Raw genomic sequence first — 15,588 nt, forward strand, 5'->3', positions numbered from 1 at the left:
ACATAGATTCCGGACTTTTCTTCACACTTTCACCACCCGCACTGAGTGTTCCGGCACCACTTTTCGTGCCATCATCGCTTTCGTGAGCCAGAGACCGCTTTTCGTGTACGCGAAGTAGGCTGAATTCTCTTGCTCTTTGTGGTGCAGTACGTAACGATGAGATCTTTATGCTTTACGGCCGATGTTTACTTCACGCATCGGCCTCAATGGTGCTCGCACAACAGAACAAACGCAAACACATACACATAAACAATGTTCGTCGTCCTCGTTTCGGTGAGCATTCGATGTGCACTCCTTCTCCGGCGCGATTTTTCACAATTCTTCACGAACGCACCGAGAAGCGATTCTTCGTCACTTCGCGCTTCTGTCGCTCCGGCTTTGCGATCGCAGCAGGCTAAAACGAAAAAACAAAATGAACCTCAAAAATATATGAGCCACAGGGACGACGACGGTGAATGAAATTGTTCCCTGGGACCCCGGCGACCCAAAGCAGGCCCAGGATGCGGCCAAAGATTAATAGCTCTCCCTCTGGGTCATTTTACTTTAAGGATCACTTAAAGGTTCGCCCCGGACGTTGGGCGCAAAGGTGTGGAAAAGGACCTTTTTAGCACAGCTTCTGCGGCTGTCAAAGGGAAACCCAACAGTGGTCAGCGCGTGCGATCCTTCAGGTATCGTTGAACTGTACCATATCTTTACCCGCAATCACACTGGCCACGACCGTTCGTCCTTTTTCCGGTATCTTTCGAACATTGTCTGTACAACACCTTTTTACCAGTTGATCTATTTTCCTCCGAAAGAAGCATTGTCTCACACGCGACGCGACGGCACCAGTGTCTCAGCCCAGTCTCTATCGCTCTCGCTCTCTTTCTGCCGACTGTCCAAAGATGATTTTTCCCATCGACCGAAAACGACCGCATTCTGACCATTCCAAGGCGAAAAAAACATCCGAAACGCATCCTAGAAAATGAAGGTAGCGTCTGAGACCCGGCGGAACAGCGGAAGAGGTATTCAAGCGGCCGACCGTCGACGATTATCTTGGCGCGAGCCGCCCAAGAGGTGTGCCTCTGTGAGATCGAAGAAATGATGGAGCATTTTAATTGCCGCCCAGAGAGCGACGGTACGAAGCGGCCACCCCGAGTGGCCTGAATTTCGGGTAACACTTTTCCATCCGCACGCCGTGTGTGCCAGACGCGTGAAAAACGTGTGTGCGTGCGTGCGATGATATCACAGATGTTCCGTGCTCGGGATGGATTCGAAATTGTGTTGCCCTCCCATTCACCAGACGCTCGCAGACGCGCGTGTGTCGAGACGAAGACACTGGAACCTTCCGCCTCGCTTTTCAACTCCTTCCAAGGCCCGGCGAGAGCATCCTTATGGGGCCAGAAGGGCGGAAGGCGGGCGGTCGATTGTGGCGGTTATACCGAATTCCGTGCCGAAACGCCGGATCGTCACAGAATCAGTGGTGGCAACCAGAATTGCGGGACTCTTATATTTAGCCCTAAAATGTAAGCATTCCCCGCCCGACGTCGGCGGCGACGCCAGAAATATGTTCCGATTTTTCACTCTCGTTTTTTTTGCTCGTGTCAACATCCCCATCATCATCATCACCAATGATCACCGCCATTCTCAGCAGCAGGCTGGCGCACTCTTTGGCTGCCTTTTCTCTTTCGGTAACACCCACAGAAACCTTCTCATTCTCCCTTTCTCCCTTTCTCTCTGTCTCACTCTTGCCCGTGCTAGGGTGTTTCGATTGTGTTGCCCCATTTTGGGTGTTCCAATCTGCTGGGAGCAACTCGTTTCCGCTTTCCGGGTGTTTTTCACTTTTCACTCGCCGCCGTCGGCACCGTCGGATGGTGGCGATGAAAAGTGCGAAAATTCGCACATTCTGGCAACGCACTGGAAAAATGAAAACGCGCGACCGACCGGGCATCGACACTGCCGCAAAAGGAAACTGTCTCACGATGACGGCTGCTGCTGCTGGTCAATCCCCAGGATCACGCACCGCCAGGCCGAGCGTTCGTGCAAGAGAGAAAGTGATGTGGGCGAGCGAGAGAGAGTGCAAGAACCAGGGCGTTGCGAGATGAATCCCCGCGCGAGTGAGATGATCGGCGACTGCGAGTGAGCTCTGAGCGAGCGCAGTGAACGCACTTTCTTTTCTCACGGGGTCACCAAGAATGCGTGCGATACCAATTTTCTTCACTGCCACACACGATGTGGGGCCAATTCCAATGCATTAAGGAACGGGAAAGTTCTATGTAGCGACACTGAAGGGGTGCCGTTCCGATGCGGCAGTTTGTTCCCCCCACTGGCGGCCACCATATGCGGTTTTGGGGTTTCGTTTTGCTATCCACCGTAGATTGCTGATAAACGCTGATGCCGCCGCTCCGTTACCGATTTTAGTCTTAACGATGCAGCCAAACACACATACACAAACACTCGGACGGACGGGCGGGCGGATTGAGGAGAACACAGTTCCAACGTTCTAACCACGGCTATTGCTTCTCGCGGTTTCACGCCTTCTGCAAACGCACTCGCTGGCCTCGGTCTGGCCGCCGAAAGCAAGCACACACGCGCGCACCCACTTCAGAGGAAAATTTTCATTCTATGCCCCCGGCCACCCGAAACGGGGCTGGACGCGGAAGAAATGTCTGCACCAAACCGCTTTTCTCACAGTAGGCCGGGCGAAAATAATCGTAAAAACAAGCCTACAATCGACCACGGACCGAAACGGTCGCTACCTTTCCGTTTCCTGATTTTCACTGATACCGCTGCCGCTACTACGGACTAACACACGGGCTTTTCCATGAACCATACGCGCAGCGCTCGCTTCAGCACCACCTTCATTTTTCATTATTTTGTTTTTGGAAAATATTGTTTCCTTTTTGTCAGTCTCAGACGTCAGACGTTTCGACCCGGCGTTCCCGGTCCCTGGTTTTTGCCTGGCTCTCTCGTTTTTGTTCGGTTCCCGAAGCGAAATTCCCTTTCTTTCTCACGATAAGTCAAATTTCTCACTCAAATTCCCTTTTGAGACCAAATTCTCACGAGTGAAAAGGGAAATTCGATTCGATGCGATGTTTCGCGTTTGAAGTTTGAATTTGCTGTTGTACGCCCAACTGCATTTTTTTCTACCTACTTTCTTACTTCTGAATATTATATTATACTTATGCTTATACTATACTTATACTTATATATTACATACTACTTGTACACTTAATTGTCTAAATTGTCACTTAATTTGGCAACGTTTCGTGCATTGGAGCGAAGGCTGTTCCGTTTTTCAACGGCACCACCACCAGTTTACACAGAATATCCTTCAGGGGAATATCCTGTTTTGGCGAGTTCAGGGTGCTGATGTCGTCGTAAGACTTAAACACATTCAGTTCCTTGGCCAGGGGAGGGTTTGCATCAGTACGTGGCATGAAAATGGCCGATTGGGTTTCTAGCGGAACCGCTGTTACCAAAAACGGGGCAATGGAGGCGGATAAAAACTTCACTACCCGGGGATCTGCGGAGGGCTCTTCGGATTTGATAAGAAGCCAACAGTCAGAAGGACTGTTGGCTGCTAGGGTGAGCCCTTCACGAACAATCACCCCGAGGTAGGTGCCATTAGCTTGTTGGTTGCTGACAGTGGGATATACAGGATCTCCGGACTGTTTAAAAGCAGCCTCCCGAACAAGCAGTGCGCTGGCAACCTGTTCCAGAAGTGTTTCATGGCTGTACTTGTCCACCATTTCCTTCAAGGGTGCCAGCATTCTGTCGAATAGCTTGGACGAATTTCGCACCAAAGGCCCAAACCTTTTCACCTCATTCACAAGATGGGTGAGGCAGTGGCATTTGTAACCAATTATTCCGAAGTTCTCTTGGTACAATCTGAGAAAGTCTTGGAAAAACGTGTCCGCGAACTCCCAATTAGCCCTATGATAGTTCGAACTTAAAAGGCAAACTCCAAAATATAGGGCCATGTACATATCATTGTTTTGGGCAAAAAATCCTTAAAAACAATGCCCACGTTCATTGCCCACTTTAGCAAATGTCCAAAATGGTGGCGGTTCAAACTCCAACTACACAGATCCGTGGTTAGCTCAGGGAAGCGCCGTGGCGAGCACTCGCATGGTAGCTCAACTTCCTGCAACCGGGCATTCAAGTTACATAACGTCGTTTTTTTCATTGCTCGTACGTTACTACCATTGCCTTCCACGAAATGGAAGAGCAATTTACGCATAAGGCCGGCGTGTAGTAGGTGGTCCTCGTCCCCTACCATGAAATCTTCCACCATGTCAATTTGCGTCAAGTTCAACAATGCCGATCGTTTTGGTACCCTTTCCTGGTTTCCAAGCTCGCCAACGTCTTCGTGCAGATGATGGTTGCCATATCGTAACTGCCGGAACATTTCGTTCGTTCTTGCCTCAGCCGGTTGCATAGGGTACGCCATCCTTTTGCCCTTGCTGTGGGCAACAACCGTGCACTTGTGGCACGCCATCTGCGAGTGGTGGTCTACTGTCTCTGAAAAAAACAAAACCCCATTATGGTAAATCAGGCCATCACTGCCGTTGTCCTGGCAATTCTTACCTTTGACGAGACACAGGGCTGTGGCATCGCTGTTAAATCCGCGGATCTTCACTGCGGCCCCATTGATGGCGATCTGTTCTTCGTCCATTTGTTTTGCCTCTGTCACGAACGGCGTGAGGAACTCCTCCATCTTTGTGGGCCGTTTCTCCCCAACATATAGACCGATCGAAAACGGCTCCGTTTGAACTACCTGCGGGTCTTGTACCCTTCCTGTGATGGTCCAAGCTACTACTTTTCGCGGAAATACAAACAGTGGCACCTCATCAAAGTGTATGTCGATCTCGACACGTGAAGCGCCGCTTTTGTTGTTATAGTTTTCCCGCAGTCCGTTCTCTGAAAAAGATAGTGATGAAAATGCAAATGAGTGAACAAAAGATAAGATGGATTCATCTTCATACTAACTCAAACCACGGTGCCAGTAGCGACCCCCCTGGATATCCTGTATTGGGGTAATTATTGTTGGCACATCAAAAACTACCCGCAAATCCAGCGGCATTCCAGGGGTAGTCTGGTTGCAGGAGACAAAGCATTTCTTTCGTGTCCTTGGGGCCCAGCTTTTTTTTTCGCCTATGACATACGAACGGAAAAGGGACATCCGACGCTAGAGCGAGATAACCACATTTGACGTTTGTAGTGTAACGTAGTGTGCGTGCGTCAACCGGCTCTGGTGCGTCAAACGCGTGACGTTTGTGGTGAGTTGAGTTGAGTTGGTGCGACCGAAAACGACCGCGTGGATGACAAATGAACCAGAGAAACGGTATTCTGAAACGGAAGTAACATCCCGCGACGCGCTGGCTCAAATTACACAGTAACTTCGCTTATTGGAATCAGATTTGATTTTCTTTCGCAAGTAATTGCCATTCGTCGGATGCCGGGCGACCGAAAGTTCGAATAAAACGCCGTTTAAGTTTGATTTTCATTCGATCCTGTAACTCCTCGTGCGCGCGTGCGCGTAGGAAGAAAATCCGGCACTAGTTCTTTATTGATCACCTCGTATGTTGCAATGGTACAACCGCCATCGGATCCGATTGCGTTCGGTTCGGTTCCTACTGCGCATTGTGATCGCATCTCTCTCTGAATGGAATTTTTCGTCGCCACACTATATCACACGTAGGATCTGTATCTGCTGCCCTGATCTGACACGGTCAATTCCCGGATATGGTTCTGCCTCTTGATAATTCCTCAATTCTTCTGCATGGGCACTAACCGTTGGTTGGAGTTATTTGCTTCAATGGGGATGATTACGTGTACTCTGCCCAAGCTTGCTAAGGAGCACGAGCGCTATTGGTGAACTTGCGGGGTTAGTTTAGTTTATAATTTGATTTGTGTTTTAAATCTTCTACAGGCAGTTCATTCAGTCATTTTTCTGTTTTCATCCCAACTGTTTCGGTGTGTTTCGAACACGAACCATACTTCCTCTTAGTTTGACCACCACCACAACCATCTCTGCTTTACACCTAACGTATTTTCAGTCCGACTCAAGGATCCACAATGGGGCTGGGAAAAGTTGGGCTCCTGACTTGCTTAGCAGTGTTGCCTCAAAAAGATAGTTTGCGTAGTCTCTAACGTACGGTGAAGCTCGAAGCGCAACTAACGATAATGATTGGCGATGATAACGGAGAGAATGGATAATAGTAATTAAATTATGTTATAAGAATGTATGTTTTGTTTGGGAAAGTAAAGCAGTTTAATGAAAACATTAAACTGCAGCAATGAAGTTCCTCTATCTGCATTGCAGCGTCCAAGACACTCTATTACTATTCTCTACATTTTCTGACAATGCTGAACAAAACTGTGCTTTTGCGTAAAGTGGTACTTGTGTTCCTAACTGAAAGAAGACTACATTCAACCCGTTCCGTGAATCCTGTTGACAGTTACAAAAACAATTCCCGCAGCCGTAGGAATACAAATCGAAGAAATGTCCAGCATAGAATTGACAGGCACATTTCGAGAGCTCCGTGATTACCTCTTCGCTTTCTCTCTACAAAGCTGCTCATTGGAAGGGAGGAAAGCTATGTGATGGGATCCGCAACCGGCAACAAAATGAAAAAATAAACAACTTAATTCCTACTATCGGCAGCCGGACGATGATAGGAATGGTGGCGCTGGTGATGAGGTCGAAGAAGATGCCAGAGACCTTCTGACTAACTGGAGCGGTGGAGGTGGTGGTGGTGTAGGCGGATCGGAAATGTGATGAAAAATATCGGCACAAAAAGGCAGCTAAGAGTAGCTCTGCTACCTGTGCGCTCGTCGCTGACGGTCCTGCCACGTGGCAAATTTACGGTTGGCCGACTGAAGCAGCTGGTTGAGGTGTTGCGTCAACGAGGAACCGAACGGCAACAGCTCTCTCATGGCACGGTCCTGGGAAAGGCGGGGGTGCAAGGAAGAGAGGGTGGTTTATGATTAGAAATCTGTAACCCTGCCATCCGTTGGGTGTATGATCGCCGCTGAGTACGCTACCTCGAACGGTTTCAGTTTGACCATCGCGAAGCGCTGCAGGATGTCGTGCATGCGCGTCGCTTCCGCTTCAAGCTGTGGTGTAGTCGGCGGGAAGCACTTCCAGAACTCTTTTAGCAGCTCGAGCAACGATAGGTAGAGATTACGCACCTCCTTCTCGATGTCGGGAGGGACCAACTCTGTTATGAGAGAGAAAGGAAACCATCAAAATACAAATATGAGCGCATACCGAAAAGGGACCAGAAATATTGTTGATTGGAAATGTCTTCAAAAGTGATTTGTCTGTTGTAAGAGTACGGGTTCGCCGGTATGGTTTGACCGATCCGCGTGGAAGTTGAAGTTTTTATATACCTTGCCCATGACCAACCGACAACCGGGGGGTTTAGCTGTGATTGAACACTTTGGGATCAAGGAGAGACGAAAGACAGGGAGCGACAAAACAGCAGCAGTTACTTACGTGCAAGGCTTTGCTCCTGGAATCCTCTCATAAGGGCACCACCTGGACTAAGATCACCCAGCGCGCTAACGGCGGCAGCCGGACTAACAAGGAGTTTGTGAGGAGTCCTGGCACTCCACGCGTTATTCGCTGCGTCCACTATCATCGCATCGATCGTTTCGAAATCATGCAGAACACCTCCAGCGGTTGCCGAAGAACTTTCTCCGCCGTGCATCCCGGAGTGCTCTCCGAAAGTGCCGCTTGCCGGAACCGGCCCGTGAAGGTAGCGTTCGATTTTGGTCAGATTCAGCTGCTTCACCCGCTGTCTCCGCTGCTCTTCCTCTTCGTCACCCTCTAGATCATCGTACGTGATTTTGGCCTGAATGCGAGCTTTTTTGATCGTCGGTTCAACGAACGTTCCATTGGTGGTTGCAACGCCACCACCGCCATTCCTATGGTCCATCCCGTTCACGGTCCCGGGGTGATGATGATTGTTGCCATTTTTGTGCGACTTATCCTTTTTGCTGAACCCATTCACCACGTTATTGTTATTGTTATTACCAACCGTGTCGCCGCCGTTGTTGTGATCCTTTCCGCCGCCGCCATTTGACATCGGTCCACCGTTTGCCGTATTATCACGTGCACCGACCGTCGGTGTCGCTGAAAGGATCGCTCCGATACCACAGTTGAGCGTCTTCACGTCGGTGCACGTTTTCAGCACCGAAAACGAGTGCTGATTGAAACGCTTGATCATGCTCTGGTGCACGATGTTGCCACTATTGACGGTCGAATGCCGGCTGGAGGTGGCCGAACTGCAAAACCCTTCCTCGAGTGTATTATCCTCGAAGGCGCGTATGTCGAGCAGCGGGTCACCGAGATTCTCCTGCACCGCTAGCCGCAGCTGCTGATCATCGATCTTACCACACTCGGTGAAGATGTCCTTCGTGCCGGCCACGATGCGATCGCGGTGGAAGTAGTGCGACTGGAAAAATTTGGTCCAAAACTCGGCCTCGGTCAGTTTGGCCGGGACGTGCTCGGTGTGTTTTCGCTTGACGGCCGGGTACGTCTTAAAGATACACTCGATTATATCCGCCGTCAGGTTGTAGCGCAGCCCGTTGCAACCGTCGGTTTGTGGCTTAATGTCGGCCAGGAACGCACCCGAAACGCCAATGTCCTGCTTCACCGTTTGCTCCTTCTGCATGTGTCCCTTGGCGTGGCGGGCCCAAAACTCTTCACTCGTCATAACTTGCGTGATGACGAGGTCACGGTATAGTTGCAGGAGTGACGGGTTCTCGGTCAGGATGCGGTTCTTCTCCTCGAGCTCTTTGTCGATCTTACGCCTAAAGTTTGGCAGAAGTTGCTGGAGCAGCTCCTTTACCTTGTCCCGGTCGGCCATCTGAGCTGGCGCACCGAGTCGGTTGACGAAATGAAACGTAGAATTGTTACCATCATTCAGCACGACCTGCAGCTGCACCTTCGGTTTGCCCTCGGGGGAAATCTTTTGCACTGCAAAAAGAGGTAACCACGACATAAAGATTTAAGCAGACACTCTTCGCCAGCAGCGGACTTGGTTACTCACTTTTAATATCCTGAAAACGATGCGAAACGGCCACCGTGTCGCGATGCTCCGCAATCCAGGCGATCCGCTCATTCATTATGTAGAGCGTACCATCGCCCTTCTTGAAGCGGACCTCACCCATCTGCAGCAGGACATCTTCCCGTGTGGTAGTCATTTTGGTACGAAATCGCAAGTGGTTTGCAAGCTTGAATACCGCAAGCCTTCGGCTGCTCCGGATGTTTCTGGGAACTGCGTATCGCAGCAGGCGTGTTTAGCTATAGATCTCCCAAGGAAGTCGCTAAAACTTTTAGCCCTCTCTACTTCAGAAGGCAAATTTTACAGCGTGCCAAATTGACACTAATGATCCTCTATAATATGCACTTCGTGTAGCGGTAAGGCTTCCTACGGGCATCGCTCCATGCCGAAAGGTGCTTTCCTATTATTATTTTTTGTACGAGTCAAACTCGAGCAACTTATGCAGCCAATGTATGCTGTTGCAGTGTACACTTGATTGTTGCGCTCAAACACAGAGAGGTTTACTTAGATTAATGGCACGGCCGTCGGCCTAAGGAGGCTCAAATTGGAATGGATGGTCTGAAAAGGATGTAAGTTAGAAAAAGTGTACATTAGCATAGTCCTACATTCATTAAACATTCTGAATTTGCAAAGAAAATAATTCACGCCAACCAAGATGTCCGCCCTCGGTCATGCAAACAAGAGAAAATTCACGAGAACGCATCACATTGTGGCTGTTGCATGACTCACTAGGAGGTAATATTGCATCTAGGAACGGCTTGCTGAGAAGAACGTGAAAAATATTAATCAGTCCACACGCATTACTATCGCCAACGAAAGGGGCGATCGAAAGGGCTCTTTGTGAACGGGGTCAATGGTTTGACGGTCGTATTTCTCGCAACAGAAAAATAGAAAGAATTTCGCGGCCGCGACGACGGCGATGATGAGCAAGAAAATTCACCAACAGCGGATTTTATTATGTGTAGGAGTGATGCCAGACGCCGCATACCACCACCAACGGCGCATACCACCGCACTCAGCAAGTTACAAGCTCTGCTAATAATTTCCAATTGTACTCAAAAGCGAATGCGTTTGACGAAAAATGAACCCACTCGAATACTGAAAGATCATTTCGATCAAACAAAGGGCTGTGAAGGAAGTATTCCAACAATGGTTGAACAACCAATAAAAAAAAATCACTACACCATGAAGCCGTATTCTAGCTCCGAGCGATTCGTTTCACATTACCAGCGAACGCTTTCGCTTAATCGCCCCATCTTCTCTCCTATCGCAACATAGTTTCATCGCAATAGATCCTCCGCGGCTGATTTCACTGCACACGGATCCGGGTTGCCATGGGGGTGCCTAGGTTTAGCAGTAAATTAAACTTCATCTTCACACGACACTTCTTTTTTCGTCTGTAATTTGTGCCAAGGTTTCGCGTCGACCCGCATCAGAGCTTCAAAGCTTATCGCTCACCGAGTTCCACTGGTTGCAACTGCATAACTTTCGCATAGCATTATTTTCACACGAAATTAGTTTATTTTCTATCACGCATTCTCGAAACCCGTTCAATTGCGATTCCGGAACCCGCACGAAATGCCGGAAACCCTCGCCAGAGCACACTGTGCCACCGACCGCTAGAGCAAATGACGGCGTTCGGTGGGTGCGAAAATAATTTAATTCACTATTTTCGCCGCGATCGGCGCGGAAAATTGGCCAAACTCCATCGCACCCCGGTTCCCGGACCATTCCGACGTCGTTTGCCCGCAAATCCGGTCCGAAACCGTCCGGTTTTTACCTGTCTTCGGCCGCTTTTCTACGGAGAGCCTGCTCGACGATGTCGCACCGCCGCCATGTGCAATTTTTGTCAGTGGGAACGGTTTCATTTTATTGGCCCGCAACACATAATCACATCGCACACCGTCGTTACTCGTATTCAAGAAATACCAAATGGTAAAATTAGAACTGCCGGATCCCCTCCCTGGCCGCTTGGCCAAGCGGCACTATCAGCGAATCCGGCCCGAAGTGCGCCCGAAGCCAGTATTGCGGCGCGTAGTGGCGATGCGCCTTTATTTTTCGGTGTTATCACGATTTTTTGGCACAGTTGAGGGTGTTTTGATCCTTTGGTGCGTTCCAATATTACTTCACTCCGTTCTGCTGCTGTTCCATCGCGAATGCACCTTTATTCCTGGGTTTGTGGGCCAAAAACGAGCGTCTCGCGTAGCCATTTCGTTAGCCTACTTATGTTACTGATGCTGCTTTATTTTGCTGATAAACTACTCGTACCAACTAGCCAGCACCACATTGAAGGTTTTGGCTTTCTTATAATATGATTTGCGGGTAGAATCAGTTAAAAATGGCCCTAAAACCCTGTTTGTTTACCGTGAGCGCCAATTGTTGTGGATTTTTCCTCAGCACGGATTCGCTGATAGTGCCAATTCGCCCGAACAGGAACCGAAGTTTGCCCGAACGGGACCCGAAGTGCAGTCGAGCAGTCGCTTTCGGGCACAGTGCTCGAATCGGGCACAAGTGTTGCCCGATAACCGACATTCGAACAACACCGCGTCGGGCTAATGCAAACTTACACCCATGACCCATAACGCGTGCAGAGTTTATTCGGCTAAATGGACGATTTTTATCGTTAAAATCAATAGTGTTTACTGCTCGCAAACAGCGCAAGAACAATGGTTTTGTTTTCAGCATGTAAAATGTGTGAATTATGTTTGCAAATCGCTGAACGTACTCATTATGACGCGAAAGGTGGGCGATTCGAGTACCATGTGCCTATTGGTTTGCGACAGGTCGAGCAGCTCGCAATGAAAATTCGAATGTTTTGGTAATATTCGTTAGACAAATAATGTTAAACTCTCTTCTTTTTTGATAAACGCGTCTCAAATAGCATTCCAGAGCAACGAACAAGATACCGAACCTGGATTAATGCAAAATTTTGTTATTTGTTCATACAACATAGAATTCTGGAAATGAACTTACTTTACATGGTGCAAGTTTTTCAACAGTAAGGACTATTGTTAATTACTAGCTTAATTAACATACAATACGAGAAAATAACAAAAAAAATCCCCAATACCAAACAGACCCCACAGTATCGATTCCATTCATAAACTACAATCACCTGTTCTCGCGTGGCACAGTAAACGACGGAGACCACCATAAGTAGGCGAAGGACACAAAGGACACACCTATACCCGCGAATTGTCCCTGCGGGCCGTACCGAGCAAGAAGGAGAAGTTAGTTTGTAACAATGTTTACTTTTAGCTGTCCTGGCCCAATCCAAACCAAACGGCAAACCCGCGAAGGGGACTTTTATGCACATTTTTTCTCTCTATACCACCACCACCTTGGGGCAATTCGAAACGAGCCATTTGGAGGCGCATCGAAGCAACAAAGAAAAAACTGTTGCTCGCCGCGAAGCTCTCTCACAGTTAACGGCTCGTCGTACCAGAATTGATTGTGGTTTTAGCCCAGCTGGAAGGGATATTCGCAAGTTTGTGCAGCGGGTCGCGATGAGTTGTGAACGCGCCGCAATTCACTAGTGCATAATTCGAAGTGGATTTGCTTACTTTCTAAATTTTCCGGAAACTCCAAAACACGAAGCCCCCCCTTCGCAGCGGACTCGAAATGGAAGGTAAAATATTACTTTTCCACCCGAAAACAAAACTCCATTAGTCGGAAGTTCGGATTGCCACGAAGAAAGCTCAACGCGCTCATTAAGTGAGGGAAATGAAAAAAAAAGACGGGTGAAATTGTCGTCAGGACGAGCAAATTAGGCCTGTCAGTCATCATCGTGCAGCCGTAAATTGTTTCCCGCGATAAGTCGGGGAAATGAAGTTCCCAAAAACGTAGTGTTCCGCGTGCCATCCGCTAATTGGTGTGGAGCTTTAATCATCACAATTGATCGACGCCCGGTCGGGCGCACAAAACTGCCATCCGTTTGTCCGGGAGGATACTGAAACGCGGTCTGAGGCAAAGAGTTACGAATCGACCTATTCTGGTCTAGCTTTCGGTTCCGAATTGTGGTTCCATGAATAGCATATTAAAAATGAAGCTCCAGCAACGTGGCGCACAGCAGGACAACGAATTCTGAGTCCGGGGCCGTTATCGAATTCTTCAGCACTCCAAGCCACTGTGGCTCAGGTGGCGGCGGATAGGACACACCACGTTTCAGCACCGTGCGTGCGAAGGATTGTTGGTTCCTTCTTGGGTGGCTTTCGTACGGTCAGGTCGCAATAAGTTACCGATTGTCACGCAATCGCGCTTCTCTCGGCGGCGACTTTTTGCCCATGGTTCTCCAACATACATCAGCATGCTAAGGAATCTCTCAAGCTATGAAGCTATAAATCTGGAGGTTTGACAAGAAATTGTCCACGTTGCGAATCTAGCAATCCGTGGAATGATTACCGCCTTAAAGGTATCTTTCCAAAACCGTATATTTGATATTTTGGAGGATGTGGTTCCATAGGATTTCACTCACGTGGACAAATTATTGGACTTGGAAGAATATTAGAATATTACTTGTGCATGAAGAAACGTGAGTAAACTAGGATCCATTTGCGCTGTGCCTGAGGTCAGTGCACAGGATACAACGGTTTTGGTATTATCATTTGAAGAAGACTTTTACCAATTCTTAAAGCCTTAAAGCTTCCGCTTACATGCTGCGTTCCAATAACCGCGATAACCGCTCGATACAAATTATAATTGCATTTTTAAACAACATTCGAGCCATAAACATTCGAGTTCCATCGCTGTAATAAAATCAATCAACAACGAATGAATTGCTCAACGGAAGACGCGTGCTTTCAAAGCAAGTTAAGTATCCCATTCATCAACCGAAATGATGGGGTTCGGCCTTGCCGGTCCCCGCTTTCGGCCCCACTAAACATATGCACGGAGTACCGGCGCTTTCTCATTCAGTTTGCATTTACAAACACGGTCATAGTTTATGATCCAATCATATCGCTCGTTCGGTCCGCTTCTCTTCCCCAAAACCCACCGTCCTTCGCGGGGGTTCCTGTTTTCCAATTGTCATTGCTGTGTGCAAAACATGGCTACGCTTTCCTCCTTCGCGGCCAAAATCGCTGGCCCTGTCGAGGGATGAAAAGGATTCAAAATGATTATGTTACGGTACGGCTTAAGGTAGCATAAATCACACTCGCGGCATAAGAACCGAACTACTTCCTCGGGCACTTCCACGTGCTTCCGGTTGTAACTTTCCCCGGCCACGAGGAGGAGGAGAAAGTACGAGGACGGGCGTCTGACGGTCGGTTGTAATAGAGTTCTTGGGCCAGAAGAATTAACTGTCTGCCGCTCAGTTTGACTGGGACCTTCGGCGAGGCCACATCGGAAGCGGCTCACCCGAGATGATTGAGGTGAACGAGTTCGCCCGGTTACTCCTACGGGAAGCACGCAAAGAATATCAGCTGATCCTTGGACGGTGCAACGATTTCGGTTCGAATTCGGTTCCTAAACTTGGGCTAGCTTTTGCGATCAAAATGGCACCGTTCAGTCCGATAACGATAGAATACGAATCCACTACTCGCCTCCTCTTAATCCGTTCCAGTGTCTTCCTCAGGTTTCGAGTACGTCATCCAACGGCCACCCCAGGCACGGATTTGCTTCGGTTCCGGTATCGAGCGGGAAACGGTGCCTTTGGAAGGTCCTGCACTTAGTCCCCTGATGCGGCGCGTCCAACCGGAAGTGCTACCGGAGGCGCAGGAGGCACCACCGGAACTAACACCACCGCGGCCGCGTGTTCCCGGTAACGTGAGTAAGCGCGGCTATGGACCGCTGGCGGCGACCGCAGTGCGCTTCAACTTTGACCAGGTTGCCAGCAGTCCCGGAGTGGGCGAATACGAGCTGATCCGAAAGCCGGCGGTTAAACCTGGTGCCAAACCGTTCGGAAGTGGCGTGGATCGCGAGAAAGCCTCTCACTTGCAGATCACTCCTGGGTAGTGTTACAACGAAAGTGCTGGATTCCCCAACTTCGTCTTCTGACTGTCCCTTTTTGTCTTTTCAAGGGTTGGTACGTATTTGTTCAAGGTGCGAAAGGACATTCGGAGCCATTCGTTCGGGGGCACGATCAAGATCATGCCGGCCGCGAGAACGTTCTGTCGGCCGGACAACTTTGATCGCTGCCAGCGGTGTGAGGAACGCCCGGAGGTGGACTACTGGAAGAATTTGCGGACGGAGCGGTGTCTCTGCCGGCGCTGTATGGTGCGGGAACTGAACGAAGTTCGGAACTGCTGCGCGAAGAACAAATCCGCACAAAAGAAACGGCTCGAGGCGCTGAAGGAATACAAGGTGCGTGTGGGTGGAGGACAAGGACACACAGCAAATTCCATATTCCCTTTTCTTTCTCCGGTTTGCGATTGCAGCGTGTCCGGCACTGCTCGTACTATCATCGGCACGACAAAACGAACGCCGCGATACAGTTCATCAGTAACAAGCAGCTGAAGCGAAAGTTCCGGCTGGAAAATTATCTGTCCGCGTTCGAGTGACTTGTGTTGCGCCAGGGATGAAATTTATCTCGTTT

General features: G+C 49.2%; 3 protein-coding genes across 4 annotated transcripts; 1 reads left to right on the forward strand and 2 right to left on the reverse strand.

Annotated features, from left to right (window-relative positions):
* Positions 1–322: 322 nt before the first annotated feature.
* LOC131215306 (uncharacterized) lies at positions 323–5,065 on the reverse strand. Its single transcript, XM_058209696.1, has 4 exons — positions 4,972–5,065; positions 4,570–4,902; positions 4,010–4,503; positions 323–394 (listed from the first exon to the last, which is right to left on the reverse strand). The coding sequence occupies exons 1-4, from the start codon at positions 5,063–5,065 to the stop codon at positions 323–325; spliced, it is 993 nt and encodes a 330-aa protein (XP_058065679.1).
* Positions 5,066–5,496: 431 nt separating this feature from the next.
* LOC131216005 (general transcription factor IIH subunit 1) lies at positions 5,497–10,937 on the reverse strand. 2 transcript variants are annotated; one of them, XM_058210404.1, is made up of 6 exons: positions 10,837–10,937; positions 9,042–9,614; positions 7,484–8,968; positions 7,030–7,205; positions 6,809–6,930; positions 5,497–6,581 (listed from the first exon to the last, which is right to left on the reverse strand). In XM_058210404.1, the coding sequence occupies exons 2-6, from the start codon at positions 9,193–9,195 to the stop codon at positions 6,563–6,565; spliced, it is 1,956 nt and encodes a 651-aa protein (XP_058066387.1). In that variant the 5' UTR covers positions 9,196–9,614; positions 10,837–10,937; the 3' UTR covers positions 5,497–6,562. The 2 variants fall into 2 exon arrangements, with proteins under 2 accessions (XP_058066387.1, XP_058066394.1); XM_058210411.1 differs by having other exon boundaries at positions 5,497–6,930.
* A 1,640-nt stretch (positions 10,938–12,577) lies between these two features.
* On the forward strand, positions 12,578–15,567 carry LOC131205288 (uncharacterized). The gene is made up of 4 exons (XM_058197327.1): positions 12,578–12,684; positions 14,629–15,004; positions 15,074–15,356; positions 15,431–15,567. The coding sequence occupies exons 1-4, from the start codon at positions 12,678–12,680 to the stop codon at positions 15,551–15,553; spliced, it is 789 nt and encodes a 262-aa protein (XP_058053310.1). The 5' UTR covers positions 12,578–12,677; the 3' UTR covers positions 15,554–15,567.
* Positions 15,568–15,588: the final 21 nt, after the last annotated feature.

The sequence above is a fragment of the Anopheles bellator genome, chromosome 1, assembly GCF_943735745.2.
Source record: "Anopheles bellator chromosome 1, idAnoBellAS_SP24_06.2, whole genome shotgun sequence".
Taxonomy (NCBI): domain Eukaryota; kingdom Metazoa; phylum Arthropoda; class Insecta; order Diptera; family Culicidae; genus Anopheles; species Anopheles bellator.

Coding starts and splice junctions, on each gene's coding strand:
- LOC131215306 (XM_058209696.1), bottom strand. CDS start 5,065: ATGCCGCTGGATTTGCGGGTAGTTTTTGATGTGCCAACAATAATTACC. Junction 4,504..4,569: donor AGCCCTGTGTCTCGTCAAAG/GTAAGAATTGCC, acceptor TGTTTTTTTCAG/AGACAGTAGACCACCACTCG. Junction 395..4,009: donor TGCTAAAGTGGGCAATGAAC/GTGGGCATTGTT, acceptor TTTTCGTTTTAG/CCTGCTGCGATCGCAAAGCC.
- LOC131216005 (XM_058210404.1), bottom strand. CDS start 9,195: ATGACTACCACACGGGAAGATGTCCTGCTGCAGATGGGTGAGGTCCGC. Junction 7,206..7,483: donor CCAGGAGCAAAGCCTTGCAC/GTAAGTAACTGC, acceptor CTCTCATAACAG/AGTTGGTCCCTCCCGACATC. Junction 6,931..7,029: donor TCAAACTGAAACCGTTCGAG/GTAGCGTACTCA, acceptor CGCCTTTCCCAG/GACCGTGCCATGAGAGAGCT.
- LOC131205288 (XM_058197327.1), top strand. Junction 15,005..15,073: donor CACTTGCAGATCACTCCTGG/GTAGTGTTACAA, acceptor TGTCTTTTCAAG/GGTTGGTACGTATTTGTTCA. Junction 15,357..15,430: donor AGGCGCTGAAGGAATACAAG/GTGCGTGTGGGT, acceptor TTGCGATTGCAG/CGTGTCCGGCACTGCTCGTA.